We start from the raw sequence: 16,836 nt of genomic DNA on the forward strand, positions 1-16,836 counted from the left end.
ATACATTTGATATGATTCTGCTTCACCTACTACCCAAAGAAGCCTGTTCTAATTAAACTAGATCAAACTATATTTAAATCCCATGAATCTGTGTGTGGGGGGGGGAGAGACGAAGCAGAGTCATTGATTTTTCTAGAGCACTACTTCGACCCAGGGTACACCCCCCCCCCTCCCTCCCTCCCTCCCTCCCTCCCTCCCTATAGGGAGACTTACTCTAGCAGAGCGTGTGATGTCACTACTTTTACCCAGGCCCCCCCCCTCTATAGGGAGACTTACTCTAGCAGAGCGTGTGATGTCACTACTTTTACCCAGGCCCCCCCTCTATAGGGAGACTTACTCTAGCAGAGCGTGTGATGTCACTACTTTTACCCAGGCCCCCCCCCTCTATAGGGAGACTTACTCTAGCAGAGCGTGTGATGTCACTACTTTTACCCAGGCCCCCCCTCTATAGGGAGACTTACTCTAGCAGAGCGTGTGATGGAGGGGATCTCGGAGTACACGTCTGAGGTGTCGGTGTAGTTGTCCACCAGGAAGTTGCAGGTGTGATGGAGCAGAGACTGTCTGTGGACCGTATCCTTCACCTCAGTTACCTTCTCCAAGTAGTTCAGCTCAAAACCTTTAGCCTGCAGAGAGACAGAGAGGGGGGGCAGAGAGAGAGGGACAGAGAGAGGGGGACAGAGAGAGAGAGACAGAGAGAGGGGGGCAGAGAGAGAGAGAGACAGAGTGGGGGACAGAGGGAAAGAGAGAGGGGGACAGAGAGAGGGGGGCAGAGAGAGAGAGACAGAGTGGGGGACAGAGAGACAGAGAGAGGGGGACAGAGAGAGGGGGACAGAGAGAGGGGGACAGAGAGAGGGGACAGAGAGACAGAGAGAGGGGGACAGAGAGATGGGGACAGAGAGAGGGGGACAGAGAGAGGGGGACAGAGAGAAAGAGAGAGAGACAGAGGGGGGGACAGAGAGACAGAGAGAGGGGGACCGAGAGAGGGGGACCGAGAGAGGGGGACAGAGAGAGGGGGACAGAGAGAGGGGGACAGAGAGAGACATAGACAGAGAGAGACATAGACAGAGAGAGACATAGACAGAGAGAGACATAGACAGAGAGAGAGAGACAGAGACAGAGACAGAGAGAGAGAGAGAGAGAGAGAGAGAGAGAGAGAGAGAGAGACACGTACAGACAGAAAATCAGACAGAGAGAGGCAGTCAGACAGGTGATATGACAGTAAACTACATTAGAGTCAAAACTACAGCAATCAACCCATCTAACAATAAACAGTAAATATACCCTACTGAACTGTTTCCTGCTTCCTGCTTTAGGATAAACATATTCTCATCAGCTCAACCAAGTCCTTGTGAAGCCAGACAGGTGTGTCTGTGTGTACCAAGACATTACGCCCTCTGCTCCAGACAGGTGATGTGTACCAAGGCATTACGCCCTCTGCTCCAGACAGGTGATGTGTACCAAGACATTACGCCCTCTGCTCCAGACAGGTGATGTGTACCAAGACATTAAGCCCTCTGCTCCAGACAGGTGATGTGTACCAAGACATTAATCTCTCTGCTCCATACAGGTGATGTGTACCAATACATTAATCTCTCTGCTCCAGACAGGTGATGTGTACAAAGACATTAAGCCCTCTGCTCCAGACAGGTGATGTGTACCAAGACATTAAGCCCTCTGCTCCAGACAGGTGATGTGTACCAAGACATTAAGCCCTCTGCTCCAGACAGGTGATGTGTACCAAGACATTAATCTCTCTGCTCCAGACAGGTGATGTGTACCAAGACATTAAGCCCTCTGCTCCAGACAGGTGATGTGTACCAAGACATTAAGCCCTCTGCTCCAGGCAGGTGATGTGTACCAAGACATTAATCCCTCTGCTCCAGACAGGTGATGTGTACCAAGACATTAAGCCCTCTGCTCCAGACAGGTGATGTGTACCAAGACATTAAGCCCTCTGCTCCAGACAGGTGATGTGTACCAAGACATTAAGCCCTCTGCTCCAGACAGGTGATGTGTACCAAGACATTAATCCCTCTGCTCCAGACAGGTGATGTGTACCAAGACATTAATCTCTCTGCTCCAGACAGGTGATGTGTACCAAGACATTAATCTCTCTGCTCCAGACAGGTGATGTGTACCAAGACATTAAGCCCTCTGCTCCAGACAGGTGATGTGTACCAAGACATTAAACCCTCTGCTCCAGACAGGTGATGTGTACCAAGACATTAAGCCCTCTGCTCCAGACAGGTGATGTGTACCAAGACATTAATCTCTCTGCTCCAGACAGGTGATGTGTACCAAGACATTAAGCCCTCTGCTCCAGACAGGTGATGTGTACCAAGACATTAAGCCCTCTGCTCCAGACAGGTGATGTGTACCAAGACATTAAGCCCTCTGCTCCAGACAGGTGATGTGTACCAAGACATTAAGCCCTCTGCTCCAGACAGGTGATGTGTACCAAGACATTAAGCCCTCTGCTCCAGACAGGTGATGTGTACCAAGACATTAAGCCCTCTGCTCCAGACAGGTGATGTGTACCAAGACATTAAGCCCTCTGCTCCAGACAGGTGATGTGTACCAAGACATTAATCTCTCTGCTCCAGACAGGTGATGTGTACCAAGACATTAAGCCCTCTGCTCCAGACAGGTGATGTGTACCAAGACATTAAGCCCTCTGCTCCAGGCAGGTGATGTGTACCAAGACATTAATCCCTCTGCTCCAGACAGGTGATGTGTACCAAGACATTAAGCCCTCTGCTCCAGACAGGTGATGTGTACCAAGACATTAAGCCCTCTGCTCCAGACAGCACGTAGTTCACCTATTATCAGTTGGTTCAATCTAATCCCTTCAGGATTTGGAATCGTTTTTTAGAAAAAAGGGTTTAAAACTTTTACAATGTTTATAATCCAACAGATATTGACAGAACTATAAGCTAATTAAATTGGTACAGACACTGAACGGAGCTGAGGGATTTCGGTGGGAATTGAAGTATTGAATTTATAGTCAAATATAAAAAATATATATAAAAAAAGATGCGCTCATTTATACATTTTATTGTATCAGGTATATTTTTGTATATTTTGTGTTGAAATAAAGAAAATAATGAGTGCCTCATTTGCATAAATACACCAGGTGTATTTGATTTGCATATCATTAAATTAACAAAACTTTAACTGTATTAAATGATTACTTTTTTTAAAGTCCAACAAAAATGAAATAAATGTGTCTTTGTCTTTCTCGTGATGTGTTAAATCTCTGACTAAAACCTTACCGTTCTGTTGTCTTTCTCGTGATGTGTTAAATCTCTGACTAAAGCCGTTCTGTTGTCTTTCTCGTGATGTGTAGAGACGTTGTGTTAAATCCCTGACTAAAACCTTACCGTTCTGTTGTCTTTCTCGTGATGTGTTAAATCCCTGACTAAAACCTTACCGTTCTGTTGTCTTTCTCGTGATGTGTAGAGACGTTGTGTTAAATCCCTGACTAAAACCTTACCGTTCTGTTGTCTTTCTCGTGATGTGTGGAGACGTTGTGTTAAATCTCTGACTAAAACCTCACCGTTCTGTTGTCTTTCTCGTGATGTGTTAAATCCCTGAATAAAACCTTACCGTTCTGTTGTCTTTCTCGTGATGTGTTAAATCCCTGACTAAAACCTTACCTTTCTGTTGTCTTTCTCGTGATGTGTTAAATCCCTGACTAAAACCTTACCGTTCTGTTGTCTTTCTCGTGATGTGTTAAATCCCTGACTAAAACCTTACCGTTCTGTTGTCTTTCTCGTGATGTGTAGAGACGTTGTGTTAAATCCCTGACTAAAACCTCACCGTTCTGTTGTCTTTCTCGTGATGTGTTAAATCCCTGACTAAAACCTTACCGTTCTGTTGTCTTTCTCGTGATGTGTTAAATCCCTGACTAAAACCTTACCGTTCTGTTGTCTTTCTCGTGATGTGTAGAGACGTTGTGTTAAATCCCTGACTAAAACCTTACCGTTCTGTTGTCTTTCTCGTGATGTGTGGAGACGTTGTGTTAAATCCCTGACTAAAACCTCACCGTTCTGGTCTTTCTCGTGATGTGTTAAATCCCTGACTAAAACCTTACCTTTCTGTTGTCTTTCTCGTGATGTGTTAAATCCCTGACTAAAACCTTAACGTTCTGTTGTCTTTCTCGTGATGTGTAGAGACGTTGTGTTAAATCCCTGACTAAAACCTTAACGTTCTGTTGTCTTTCTCGTGATGTGTTAAATCCCTGACTAAAACCTTACCGTTCTGTTGTCTTTCTCGTGATGTGTAGAGACGTTGTGTTAAATCCCTGACTAAAACCTTACCGTTCTGTTGTCTTTCTCGTGATGTGTTAAATCCCTGACTAAAACCTTACCGTTCTGTTGCCTTTCTCGTGATGTGTAGAGACGTTGTGTTAAATTCCTGACTAAAACCTTACCGTTCTGTTGTCTTTCTCGTGATGTGTAGAGACGTTGTGTTAAATCCCTGACTAAAACCTTACCGTTCTGTTGTCTTTCTCGTGATGTGTTAAATCCCTGACTAAAACCTTACCGTTCTGTTGTCTTTCTCGTGATGTGTAGAGACGTTGTGTTAAATCCCTGACTAAAACCTTACCGTTCTGTTGTCTTTCTCGTGATGTGTAGAGACGTTGTGTTAAATCCCTGACTAAATCCTTACCGTTCTGACTCAACAGGAAAGACAAATGTATTGTATACACAAACCTTGAGTAAAGTGGAACTTTGTTGTATTTTATCTTGTATAAACTCAATCTATTTGCATTTAGTTAGTGTGTTCCCAGTGTGGTATGGTTATCTGAACAACCTGAATGATGTGCAGTTCTCTCTGCTCTAAAACTGGACTGATGGGTGCTCCTCTGACCCCATTTCCTCGGTGTTTGACAGGTCATTAAACAAACATTTCCACGGTCGTAACGTTGAGTGACAAGTGGATTTTTTTCAAACACAGGAAGTAGATGTTTTTTGCACCCCCCCCCCCCTCAAACACAGGAAGTAGATGTTTTTTGCATCCCTCGCCCTCAAACACAGGAAGTAGATGTTTTTTGCACCCCCCCCACCCTCAAACACAGGAAGTAGATGTTTTTTGCACCCCCCCACCCTCAAACACAGGAAGTAGATGTTTTTTGCACCCCCCCCCCCCCCCCCTCAAACACAGGAAGTAGATGTTTTTTGCACCCCCCCCCTCAAACACAGGAAGTAGATGTTTTTTGCACCCCCCCCCTCAAACACAGGAAGTAGATGTTTTTTGCACCCCCCCCCCAAACACAGGAAGTAGATGTTTTTTGCACCCCCCCCTCAAACACAGGAAGTAGATGTTTTTTGCACCCCCCCCCAAACACAGGATGTAGATGTTTTTTGCACCCCCCCCCCTCAAACACAGGAAGTAGATGTTTTTTGCATCCCTCGCCCTCAAACACAGGATGTAGATGTTTTTTGCACCCCCCCCCCCCTCTCAAACAAAGGAAGTAGATGTTTTTTGCATTCCCCCCTCAAACACAGGAAGTAGATGTTTTTTTGCATCCCCCCCTTCAAATACAGGAAGTAGATGTTTTTTGCCCCCCCCCCCCTCAAACACAGGAAGTACATTCCTAATGCCCTATAGAGCCCTATGGGCCCTGGTCAACAGTAGTGCCCTATACAGCCCTATGGGCCCTGGTCAACAGTAGTGCCCTATACAGGAAACAGGGTTTGGGACGCAGAAGGAAGAACACACTTACACTGGTACTGTTGAGGAAGTTTCCAATGGCCAAAAGCGTTGCTAGGATACGCTTAAAGGTTTTGTTTTTGGCGAGCTGCTCCATGCCTAGTTTCAGGTCGAAGAGAGGCTCCGCTATCTCCTGTACAGAGACGAAGAGAGGAACAACATTCAGGGGGGAGAGAGGCTCAGCTATCTCCTGTACAGAGACGAAGAGAGGAACAACATTCAGGGGGGAGAGAGGCTCAGCTATCTCCTGTACAGAGACGAAGAGAGGAACAACATTCAGGGGGGGAGAGGCTCAGCTATCTCCTGTACAGAGACGAAGAGAGGGACGACAGGCTCAGCTATCTCCTGTACAGAGACGATGAGAGGAACGACATTCAGGGGGAAGAGAGGAACGACATTCAGGGGGAAGAGAGGAACGACATTCAGGGGGGGAGAGGCTCAGCTATCTCCTGTACAGAGACGAAGAGAGGAACAACATTCAGGGGGGAGAGAGGCTCCGCTATCTCCTGTACAGAGACGATGAGAGGAACAACATTCAGGGGGGAGAGAGGCTCCGCTATCTCCTGTACAGAGACGAAGAGAGGAACAACATTCAGGGGGGAGAGAGGCTCAGCTATCTCCTGTACAGAGACGAAGAGAGGGACGACAGGCTCAGCTATCTCCTGTACAGAGACGATGAGAGGAACGACATTCAGGGGGAAGAGAGGAACGACATTCAGGGGGAAGAGAGGAACGACATTCAGGGGAGGAGAGGCTCAGCTATCTCCTGTACAGAGACGAAGAGAGGAACAACATTCAGGGGGGAGAGAGGCTCCGCTATCTCCTGTACAGAGACGATGAGAGGAACAACATTCAGGGGGGAGAGAGGCTCCGCTATCTCCTGTACAGAGACGAAGAGAGGAACAACATTCAGGGGGGAGAGAGGCTCAGCTATCTCCTGTACAGAGACGAAGAGAGGGACGACAGGCTCAGCTATCTCCTGTACAGAGACGATGAGAGGAACGACATTCAGGGGGAAGAGAGGAACGACATTCAGGGGGAAGAGAGAAACGACATTCAGGGGGAAGAGAGGAACGACATTCAGGGGGAAGAGAGGAACGACATTCAGGGGGAAGAGAGGAACGACATTCAGGGGGAAGAGAGGAACGACATTCAGGGGGAAGAGAGGAACGACATTCAGGGGGAAGAGAGGAACGACATTCAGGGGGAAGAGAGGAACGACATTCAGGGGGAAGAGAGGAACGACATTCAGGGGGAAGAGAGGAACGACATTCAGGGGGAAGAGAGGAACGACATTCAGGGGGAAGAGAGGAACGACATTCAGGGGGAAGAGAGGAACGACATTCAGGGGGAAGAGAGGAACGACATTCAGGGGGAAGAGAGGAACGACATTCAGGGGGAAGAGAGGAACGACATTCAGGGGGAAGAGAGGAACGACATTCAGGGGGAAGAGAGGAACGACATTCAGGGGGAAGAGAGGAACGACATTCAGGGGGAAGAGAGGAACGACATTCAGGGGGAAGAGAGGAACGACATTCAGGGGGAAGAGAGGAACGACATTCAGGGGGAAGAGAGGAACGACATTCAGGGGGAAGAGAGGAACGACATTCAGAGGGAAGAGAGGAACGACATTCAGGGGGAAGAGAGGAATGACATTCAGGGGGAAGAGAGGAACGACATTCAGGGGGAAACAAACTGCATGAAACAGGCTAAAACAGGCAGTCAGGGAGGAGTCACAGGCCACTGCAGAGACTGAGCACTGTGTGTGTATGTGTATGTGTGTGTGTGTGTGTCAGAACAGAATCTGCCGATCCTGGGCAGACCGTTCATATTCTCTCTCCTCATCCCACCCATAACCTAGGACCACTAGCCTGGTCCTAGATCAGTTTCTGCAGGAGAACTATTCCATAATGAGACTAGCAGAACACTAGCCTGGTCCTAGCAGAACAGACTGCATCAAAGGCTAGAAGCCCCCCCCCCCCCCCCGATCCTACCTTCTCCAGGGTTTCATAGTTGAGTTTGAAGGCCCAGAGCTGTAGCCGAGCGCTGAGGCCGCTGATGGAGGACAGGGTGAGGAGGAACTGTTCTGCTGAGCCCAGGGGGACGTCCGGGTTGGCCAGCTGAGCCTCCTGGATCTTCTGTTTCTCCTCCTCCGAAGGAGTCATCGTCAGGATTTTCTACAAGACAACAGATGACTGGAGTTAGAGGAGGAGGCATGATGTTTCTAGAGGGGGAAGAGAGAGACAGGGATGACGAACAGAGGACTAGAGGCATGGTGTTTCTAGAGGGGGAAGAGAGAGAGGGGGATGACTGGAACAGAGGACTGGAGGCATGGTGTTTCTAGAGGGGGGAGAGAGAGAGAGAGGGGGATGACTGGAACAGAGGACTGGAGGCATGGTGTTTCTAGAGGGAGAAGAGAGAGAGGGATGACTGGAACAGAGGACTAGAGGCATGGTGTTTCTAGAGGGAGAAGAGAGAGAGGGGGATGACTGGAATAGAGGACTGGAGGCATGGTGTTTCTAGAGGAGGAAGAGAGAGAGAGGGGGATGACTGGAACAGAAGACTAGAGGCATGGTGTTTCTAGAGGAGGAAGAGAGAGAGAGGGGGATGACTGGAACAGAGGACTAGAGGCATGGTGTTTCTAGAGGGAGAAGAGAGAGAGAGGGATGACTGGAACAGAGGACTAGAGGCATGGTGTTTCTAGAGGGAGAAGAGAGAGACAGGGGGATGACTGGAACAGAGGACTAGAGGCATGGTGTTTCTAGAGGGAGAAGAGAGAGAGAGGGGGATGACTGGAACAGAGGACTGGAGGCATGGTGTTTCTAGAGGGAGAAGAGAGAGACAGGGGGATGACTGGAACAGAGGACTGGAGGCATGGATTTGTACCACAGTGAACAGTGCTAACAGAGAGATGTTCAGGTATACATCGTTGTCAGTAAACATTAATTCAACCACACTAGAGAAATAGTGTACTTCTCCTCCTGAACCCTTCGCAGGTCACCGATGTTCAATGTCTGAGTGCACTGGTCCTGGTGTAAACAGCACCTACAGATCCTATTCAACAGTGATTCTAAATGGTAACAGCGCCACCCGGTGGTAGAAAGACAATATCACCTCGATGCCCTCCTTGTTGATGGCAAACTCGTCAAAGTTGAGGATGGCGGTCTTGATGACGTGGACAGCTGGTAGTACGGTCATGCCGATGTTGATGCTGTTACTCCTCTTAGAGTCCAACACCAGAATCTCTGCTTTCTTCACTTCTGATCCTTTCTGCAGGGACAAACAACATAGAAAAGATTCAAGTCACCAGTCAAGTCACCGGTCAAGTCACCGGTCAAGTCACCGGTCAAGTCACCGGTCAAGTCACCGGTCAAGTCACCAGTCAAGTCACCAGTCAAGTCACCAGTCAAGTCACCAGTCAAGTCACCAGTCAATTCACCAGTCAATTCACCAGTCAATTCACCAGTCAATTCACCAGTCAAGTCACCAGTCAAGTCACCAGTCAAGTCACCAGTCAAGTCACCAGTCAAGTCACCAGTCAAGTCACCAGTCAAGTCACCAGTCAAGTCACCAGTCATTTCACCAACAGAGATAAGAGTTAATATTAATTTTACTTCATTCCTGGTTTGAAATACTTGAGACAGCTTAACATGGTTTACACAGACAGTCCAATTTACATCTTTTGCCAATTATCTGATATTTTCCTTCATGTGTAAACAGCAACAAAAACACATGGAATCTGATCTTTTGATTTCCGAGCTGATGTAATGCCTCACCTTTAGAGCCACGGGTAGCTCCTTGGCCTTGGACTCAAACAGGTGTTCCAGCTTGGCCGTATCCACGGTGACCTTATCCAGGGACGCCCACACCGTCCCGCGTCCGAATTTACACTTCCTGGGACTGTCTGACTGTTTGAGTTCCTTCCAAAACAACTTGACCGTCTTCCTCTTCTTGGCAAAGGCCGGGTCTGGAGTCTGGGAAGAGGAGGAGGAGGAGGAAGGGGGAGCTCCAGGAGGAGGTGGTGGAGGAGGGGAGCAGAGACCTCCACCCGGTGGGGGAGGAGGTGGAGGAGGGATACTCATAAACGGAGCCCCGGGGGGAGGAGGAGGAGGAGGAGGAGGAGGAGGAGCGGACGCTAGTCCAGGAATAGGTGGAGGAGGAGGTGGGATGCCGCCACCACCGCCACCGGGCCGACCAACACCCACGTCAAAGACGTCCACGTCCAGGACATCTATGTCCTCCTCCTCCATGAGGTCGGAGAAGTCCAGGTCTTTAATCTTCAGGGCTTTGGAGCTGGGTTGGAGCTGGTCCCAGGCGTCCGTCTGTCTGTCCCTGGCCAGTGGGGTCATCTGGGTTTTCTCCAGGTTTCGGGAGTGGGTCTCTGCGTCGATGCTGTACTGCGGCCGGACACGCCTGTGCTGCTGCTCCTCTGCCAGCCTGGCCCGCGCCGCCTGGGCACTGCCACCCAGACCCTGCAGCTCTGCCCTCCTGGAACTGCTGTCCTCGCTGGGTAGAGGCTGGGCCTGCTGGGCCTGGGGGAACGGATCAGTAATGCATTTCAACTCTGCTATAGATCAGTCAGCATGTGTTCATCTCTAACTCTGCTATAGATCAGTCAGCATGTGTTCATCTGTGTAACTCTGCTAATGATCAGTCAGCATGTGTTCATCTCTTTAACTCTGCTATAGATCAGTCAGCATGTGTTCATCTCTAACTCTGCTATAGATCAGTCAGCATGTGTTCATCTGTGTAACTCTGCTAATGATCAGTCAGCATGTGTTCAGCTGTGTAACTCTGCTATAGATCAGTCAGCATGTGTTCATCTCTTTAACTCTGCTATAGATCAGTCAGCATGTGTTCATCTCTTTAACTCTGCTATAGATCAGTCAGCATGTGTTCATCTCTCTAACTCTGCTATAGATCAGTCAGCATGTGTTCATATTTAACTCTGCTATAGATCAGTCAGCATGTATTCAGCTGTGTAACTCTGCTATAGATCAGTCAGCATGTGTTCAGCTGTGTAACTCCGCTACAGATCAGTCAGCATGTGTTCAGCTGTGTAACTCTAATATAGCTCAGTCAGCATGTGTTCAGCTGTTTAACTCTGCTATAGATCAGTCAGCATGTGTTCAGCTGTTTAACTCTGCTATAGATCAGTCAGCATGTGTTCAGCTGTGTAACTCTGCTATAGATCAGTCTGCATGTGTTCATCTCTAACTCTGCTATAGATCAGTCAGTATGTGTTCATATTTAACTCTGCTATAGATCAGTCAGCATGTATTCAGCTGTGTAACTCTGCTATAGATCAGTCAGCATGTGTTCAGCTGTGTAACTCCGCTACAGATCAGTCAGCATGTGTTCAGCTGTGTAACTCTGCTATAGATCAGTCAGCATGTGTTCATTTCTAACTCTGCTATAGATCAGTCAGCATGTGTTCATCTCTAACTCTGCTATAGATCAGTCAGCATGTGTTCATCTCTCTAACTCTGCTATAGATCAGTCAGCATGTGTTCATCTCTTTAACTCTGCTATAGATCAGTCAGCATGTGTTCATCTCTAACTCTGCTATAGATCAGTCAGCATGTGTTCATCTCTCTAACTCTGCTATAGATCAGTCAGCATGTGTTCATCTCTAACTCTGCTATAGATCAGTCAGTATGTGTTCATATTTAACTCTGCTATAGATCAGTCAGCATGTGTTCAGCTGTTTAACTCTGCTATAGATCAGTCAGCATGTGTTCAGCTGTGTAACTCTGCTATAGATCAGTCTGCATGTGTTCATCTCTAACTCTGCTATAGATCAGTCAGTATGTGTTCATATTTAACTCTGCTATAGATCAGTCAGCATGTATTCAGCTGTGTAACTCTGCTATAGATCAGTCAGCATGTGTTCAGCTGTGTAACTCCGCTACAGATCAGACAGCATGTGTACATCTCTAACTCTGCTATAGATCAGTCAGCATGTGTTCATCTCTAACTATGCTATAGATCAGTCAGCATGTGTTCATCTCTAACTCTGCTATAGATCAGTCAGCATGTGTTCATCTCTCTAACTCTGCTATAGATCAGTCAGCATGTGTTCAGCTCTTTAACTCTGCTATATATCAGTCAGCATGTGTTCAGCTGTGTAACTCTGCTATAGATCAGTCAGCATGTGTTCATTTCTAACTCTGCTATAGATCAGTCAGCATGTGTTCATCTCTAACTCTGCTATAGATCAGTCAGCATGTGTTCATCTCTAACTCTGCTATAGATCAGTCAGCATGTGTTCATCTCTCTAACTCTGCTATAGATCAGTCAGCATGTGTTCATCTCTAACTATGCTATAGATCAGTCAGCATGTGTTCATCTCTAACTCTGCTATAGATCAGTCAGCATGTGTTGAGCTGTGTAACTCTGCTACAGATCAGTAAGCATGTGTTCATCTCTAACTCTGCTATAGATCAGTCAGCATGTGTCTAGTGTGCATGGACACGACAGTCAGATCCCCACTGTCTTCCTCCCTCTATCGGTTAAATAAAGTCCGAACAGATCCCCACTGTCTTCCTCCCTCTATCGGTTAAATAAAGTCAGAACAGATCCTCACTGTCTTCCTCTCTCTGTTCAATAAAGTCAGAACAGATCCCCACTGTCTTCCTCCATCGGTTAAATAAAGTCAGAACAGATCCCCACTGTTTTCCTCTATCTGTTCAATAAAGTCAGAACAGATCCCCACTGTCTTCCTCTATCTGTTCAATAAAGTCAGAACAGATCCCCACTGTCTTCCTCCCTCTATCGGTTAAATAAAGTCCGAACAGATCCCCACTGTCTTCCTCCCTCTATCGGTTAAATAAAGTCAGAACAGATCCTCACTGTCTTCCTCTCTCTGTTCAATAAAGTCAGAACAGATCCCCACTGTCTTCCTCCCTCTATCGGTTAAATAAAGTCCGAACAGATCCCCACTGTCTTCCTCCCTCTATCGGTTAAATAAAGTCAGAACAGATCCTCACCGTCTTCCTTATTCTGTTCAATAAAGTCAGAACAGATCCCCACCGTCTTCCTCTATCTGTTCAATAAAGTCAGAACAGATCCTCACTGTCTTCCTCCCTCTATCTGTTCAATAAAGTCAGAACAGATCCCCATTGTCTTCCTCCCTCTATCGGTTAAATAAAGTCAGAACAGATCCTCACTGTCTTCCTCCCTCTATCGGTTAAATAAAGTCAGAACAGATCCCCACCGTCTTCCTCTATCTGTTCAATAAAGTCAGAACAGATCCCCACTGTCTTCCTCCATCGGTTAAATAAAGTCAGAACAGATCCCCACTGTCTTCCTCCCTCTATCGGTTAAATAAAGTCAGAACAGATCCCCACTGTCTTCCTCTATCTGTTCAATAAAGTCAGAACAGATCCCCACTGTCTTCATCTCTCTATTCAATAAAGTCAGAACAGATCCCCACTGTCTTCCTCTCTCTCTCTGTTCAATAAAGTCAGAACAGATCCCTACCGTCGTCCTCTATCTGTTCAATAAAGTCAGAACAGATCCCCACCGTCTTCCTCTCTGTTCAATAAAGTCAGAACAGATCCCCACCGTCTTCCTTATTCTGTTCAATAAAGTCAGAACAGATCCCCACTGTCTTCCTCTACCTGTTCAATAAAGTCAGAACAGATCCTCACTGTCTTCCTCTACCTGTTCAATAAAGTCAGAACAGATCCCCACTGTCTTCCTCTATCTGTTCAATAAAGTCAGAACAGATCCCCACTGTCTTCCTCTATCTGTTCAATAAAGTCAGAACAGATCCCCACTGTCTTCCTCTATCTGTTCAATAAAGTCAGAACAGATCCCCACTGTCTTCCTCTATCTGTTCAATAAAGTCAGAACAGATCCCCACTGTCTTCCTCCATCGGTTAAATAAAGTCAGAACAGATCCCCACTGTCTTCCTCCCTCTATCGGTTAAATAAAGTCAGAACAGATCCCCACTGTCTTCCTCTATCTGTTCAATAAAGTCAGAACAGATCCCCAGTCTTCATCTCTCTATTCAATAAAGTCAGAACAGATCCCCACTGTCTTCCTCTCTCTCTCTGTTCAATAAAGTCAGAACAGATCCCTACCGTCGTCCTCTATCTGTTCAATAAAGTCAGAACAGATCCTCACCGTCTTCCTTATTCTGTTCAATAAAGTCAGAACAGATCCCCACTGTCTTCCTCCATCGGTTAAATAAAGTCAGAACAGATCCACACTGTCTTCCTCCCTCTATCGGTTAAATAAAGTCAGAACAGATCCCCACTGTCTTCCTCTATCTGTTCAATAAAGTCAGAACAGATCCCCACTGTCTTCATCTCTCTATTCAATAAAGTCAGAACAGATCCCCACTGTCTTCCTCTCTCTCTCTGTTCAATAAAGTCAGAACAGATCCCTACCGTCGTCCTCTATCTGTTCAATAAAGTCAGAACAGATCCTCACCGTCTTCCTTATTCTGTTCAATAAAGTCAGAACAGATCCCCACCGTCTTCCTCTCTGTTCAATAAAGTCAGAACAGATCCCCACCGTCTTCCTTATTCTGTTCAATAAAGTCAGAACAGATCCCCACTGTCTTCCTCTACCTGTTCAATAAAGTCAGAACAGATCCTCACTGTCTTCCTCTACCTGTTCAATAAAGTCAGAACAGATCCCCACTGTCTTCCTCTATCTGTTCAATAAAGTCAGAACAGATCCCCACTGTCTTCCTCTATCTGTTCAATAAAGTCAGAACAGATCCCCACTGTCTTCCTCTATCTGTTCAATAAAGTCAGAACAGATCCCCACTGTCTTCCTCTCTCTGTTCAATAAAGTCAGAACAGATCCCCACTGTCTTCCTCCCTCTATCGGTTAAATAAAGTCAGAACAGATCCCCACCGTCTTCCTCTATCTGTTCAATAAAGTCAGAACAGATCCCCACTGTCTTCCTCCATCGGTTAAATAAAGTCAGAACAGATCCCCACTGTCTTCCTCTATCTGTTCAATAAAGTCAGAACAGATCCCCAGTCTTCATCTCTCTATTCAATAAAGTCAGAACAGATCCCCACTGTCTTCCTCTCTCTCTCTGTTCAATAAAGTCAGAACAGATCCCTACCGTCGTCCTCTATCTGTTCAATAAAGTCAGAACAGATCCTCACCGTCTTCCTTATTCTGTTCAATAAAGTCAGAACAGATCCCCACCGTCTTCCTCTCTGTTCAATAAAGTCAGAATAGATCCCCACCGTCTTCCTTATTCTGTTCAATAAAGTCAGAACAGATCCCCACTGTCTTCCTCTACCTGTTCAATAAAGTCAGAACAGATCCTCACTGTCTTCCTCTACCTGTTCAATAAAGTCAGAACAGATCCCCACTGTCTTCCTCTATCTGTTCAATAAAGTCAGAACAGATCCCCACTGTCTTCCTCTATCTGTTCAATAAAGTCAGAACAGATCCCCACTGTCATCCTCCCTCTATCGGTTAAATAAAGTCAGAACAGATCCCCACTGTCATCCTCTATCTGTTCAATAAAGTCAGAACAGATCCCCACTGTCTTCCTCTATCTGTTCAATAAAGTCAGAACAGATCCCCACTGTCTTCCTCTATCTGTTCAATAAAGTCAGAACAGATCCCCACTGTCTTCCTCTCTCTGTTCAATAAAGTCAGAACAGATCCCCACTGTCTTCCTCTATCTGTTCAATAAAGTCAGAACAGATCCCCACTGTCTTCCTCTATCTGTTCAATAAAGTCAGAACAGATCCCCACTGTCTTCCTCTATCTGTTCAATAAAGTCAGAACAGATCCCCACTGTCTTCCTCTATCTGTTCAATAAAGTCAGAACAGATCCCCACTGTCTTCCTCTCTCTGTTCAATAAAGTCAGAACAGATCCCCACTGTCTTCCTCTATCTGTTCAATAAAGTCAGAACAGATCCCCACTGTCTTCCTCCATCGGTTAAATAAAGTCAGAACAGATCCCCACTGTCTTCCTCCCTCTATCGGTTAAATAAAGTCAGAACAGATCCCCACTGTCTTCCTCTATCTGTTCAATAAAGTCAGAACAGATCCCCAGTCTTCATCTCTCTATTCAATAAAGTCAGAACAGATCCCCACTGTCTTCCTCTCTCTCTCTGTTCAATAAAGTCAGAACAGATCCCTACCGTCGTCCTCTATCTGTTCAATAAAGTCAGAACAGATCCTCACCGTCTTCCTTATTCTGTTCAATAAAGTCAGAACAGATCCCCACTGTCTTCCTCCATCGGTTAAATAAAGTCAGAACAGATCCCCACTGTCTTCCTCCCTCTATCGGTTAAATAAAGTCAGAACAGATCCCCACTGTCTTCCTCTATCTGTTCAATAAAGTCAGAACAGATCCCCACTGTCTTCATCTCTCTATTCAATAAAGTCAGAACAGATCCCCACTGTCTTCCTCTCTCTGTTCAATAAAGTCAGAACAGATCCCTACCGTCGTCCTCTATCTGTTCAATAAAGTCAGAACAGATCCTCACCGTCTTCCTTATTCTGTTCAATAAAGTCAGAACAGATCCCCACCGTCTTCCTCTCTGTTCAATAAAGTCAGAACAGATCCCCACCGTCTTCCTTATTCTGTTCAATAAAGTCAGAACAGATCCCCACTGTCTTCCTCTACCTGTTCAATAAAGTCAGAACAGATCCTCACTGTCTTCCTCTACCTGTTCAATAAAGTCAGAACAGATCCCCACTGTCTTCCTCTATCTGTTCAATAAAGTCAGAACAGATCCCCACTGTCTTCCTCTCTCTGTTCAATAAAGTCAGAACAGATCCCCACTGTCTTCCTCCCTCTATCGGTTAAATAAAGTCAGAACAGATCCCCACCGTCTTCCTCTATCTGTTCAATAAAGTCAGAACAGATCCCCACTGTCTTCCTCCATCGGTTAAATAAAGTCAGAACAGATCCCCACTGTCTTCCTCTATCTGTTCAATAAAGTCAGAACAGATCCCCAGTCTTCATCTCTCTATTCAATAAAGTCAGAACAGATCCCCACTGTCTTCCTCTCTCTCTCTGTTCAATAAAGTCAGAACAGATCCCTACCGTCGTCCTCTATCTGTTCAATAAAGTCAGAACAGATCCTCACCGTCTTCCTTATTCTGTTCAATAAAGTCAGAACAGATC

General features: G+C 46.4%; 1 protein-coding gene across 6 annotated transcripts in view; it reads right to left on the reverse strand.

The window, feature by feature from the left end:
• LOC118944401 (FH1/FH2 domain-containing protein 1-like) overlaps positions 1-16,836 on the reverse strand; it is a 158,281-nt gene that overhangs the window by 18,447 nt on the left and 122,998 nt on the right. For all 6 annotated transcript variants that reach the window (XM_036963279.1, XM_036963278.1, XM_036963277.1 and 3 more), the window contains 5 exons: positions 9,492-10,247; positions 8,830-8,985; positions 7,710-7,892; positions 5,729-5,848; positions 462-623 (listed from right to left, as the gene is read on the reverse strand). In XM_036963279.1, coding sequence (XP_036819174.1) covers positions 462-623; positions 5,729-5,848; positions 7,710-7,892; positions 8,830-8,985; positions 9,492-10,247 — 1,377 coding nt within the window. The remainder of the gene's footprint in view (positions 1-461; positions 624-5,728; positions 5,849-7,709; positions 7,893-8,829; positions 8,986-9,491; positions 10,248-16,836) is intronic.

Source organism: Oncorhynchus mykiss, chromosome 26 (genome assembly GCF_013265735.2).
Source record: "Oncorhynchus mykiss isolate Arlee chromosome 26, USDA_OmykA_1.1, whole genome shotgun sequence".
NCBI classification, from domain to species: domain Eukaryota; kingdom Metazoa; phylum Chordata; class Actinopteri; order Salmoniformes; family Salmonidae; genus Oncorhynchus; species Oncorhynchus mykiss.